The sequence below is a fragment of the Arachis ipaensis genome, chromosome B09, assembly GCF_000816755.2.
Source record: "Arachis ipaensis cultivar K30076 chromosome B09, Araip1.1, whole genome shotgun sequence".
NCBI classification, from domain to species: domain Eukaryota; kingdom Viridiplantae; phylum Streptophyta; class Magnoliopsida; order Fabales; family Fabaceae; genus Arachis; species Arachis ipaensis.
The window spans coordinates 2339819-2340816 of record NC_029793.2 but is presented as its reverse complement, the minus strand read 5'-3'; the positions used below and the strand labels follow the sequence as shown (position 1 = coordinate 2340816).

The 998-nt window shown below is 27.3% G+C and overlaps 1 protein-coding gene across 2 annotated transcripts in view; it reads right to left on the bottom strand.

Moving 5' to 3' along the window:
• The window catches only part of LOC107616575 (pleiotropic drug resistance protein 1-like), a 20762-nt gene extending 19918 nt beyond the window's left edge, over positions 1–844 (bottom strand). For both annotated transcript variants that reach the window (XM_016318529.2, XM_016318530.2), the window contains exon 1: positions 501–844. In XM_016318529.2, coding sequence (XP_016174015.1) covers positions 501–844 — 344 coding nt within the window. The remainder of the gene's footprint in view (positions 1–500) is intronic.

The window sequence follows — 998 nt, the reverse complement described above, 5'->3', positions numbered from 1 at the left end:
GTTCAGTTAATATTAATTAATTAACTAAAAAATAATTTTTTTAATTTTTTAATTAACAATAATATTTTCATGCACCACATAATTGAAATTCAGTAGGGAAATTAATTCCGATGATCGAATTTTTGTATAACTATCCATTATAATACCATAATTCCCATTTATTTTCATCCCACAACTAATTAAAAAATCATTGTTATATCTTTATTGATTAGTATTTTTTTTATGTTAAAACTTAAAACACCTGTTAACAAAATCATTAAAATAAAAAGTATAAAACTTTTTTATTTAGACATGTATATCAAAATTTTTTAACCCTTACAAACACATCAATCTTTGTCTACTTAATCACCCGGTGAAAACTCAGGTACAGTCAACTTTAGGTGAAGTTGATATCTGAGAATCGTTAAATGATTTGACTGATTTAACTAAATTTTTATCTAACGACTCTCAGATATCAACTTCACATGAAGTCGACTTCACCTTAATTTTCACCTAATTACCTATCAATCCTTTCTCGGAGTTTCAACAAGAAGTTCTCATTATCCTCTTCAGCAACCTTGATCAATCTATCTAGAAGCTTCTGCCTATCTTGGAATCCAAGCTCAGTGATGTCAATCTCATTAGCCACACCTCTAGATGTGGCTAATAACCCTTTCCTCAAACGATTATATGTTGGTAGCTTCTCTAGTGAGGCCCATTTAAGAGCTTCTTCATCATCTTCTTCTTCACATGATGATGATGTCTTTGAGAAAACGTTTTCTGAGCTTGTGGTTTTGTTTCTCCTAAGTCTAAAACTAGTTGATCTTAGACTATTGCTTCCTCTGTATATATCACTTCCTTCCATTGCTGTATCACCACAAACACAAATACAACAGATATATAAATAATTATATTTTTAATATGTTCTTTTATATATGAATTGAATTTAATTTTTTTAATCATAAAATTTTTTATATTATATTATAAAATTATTTATTTTAAAAATTTAAATAAATAGA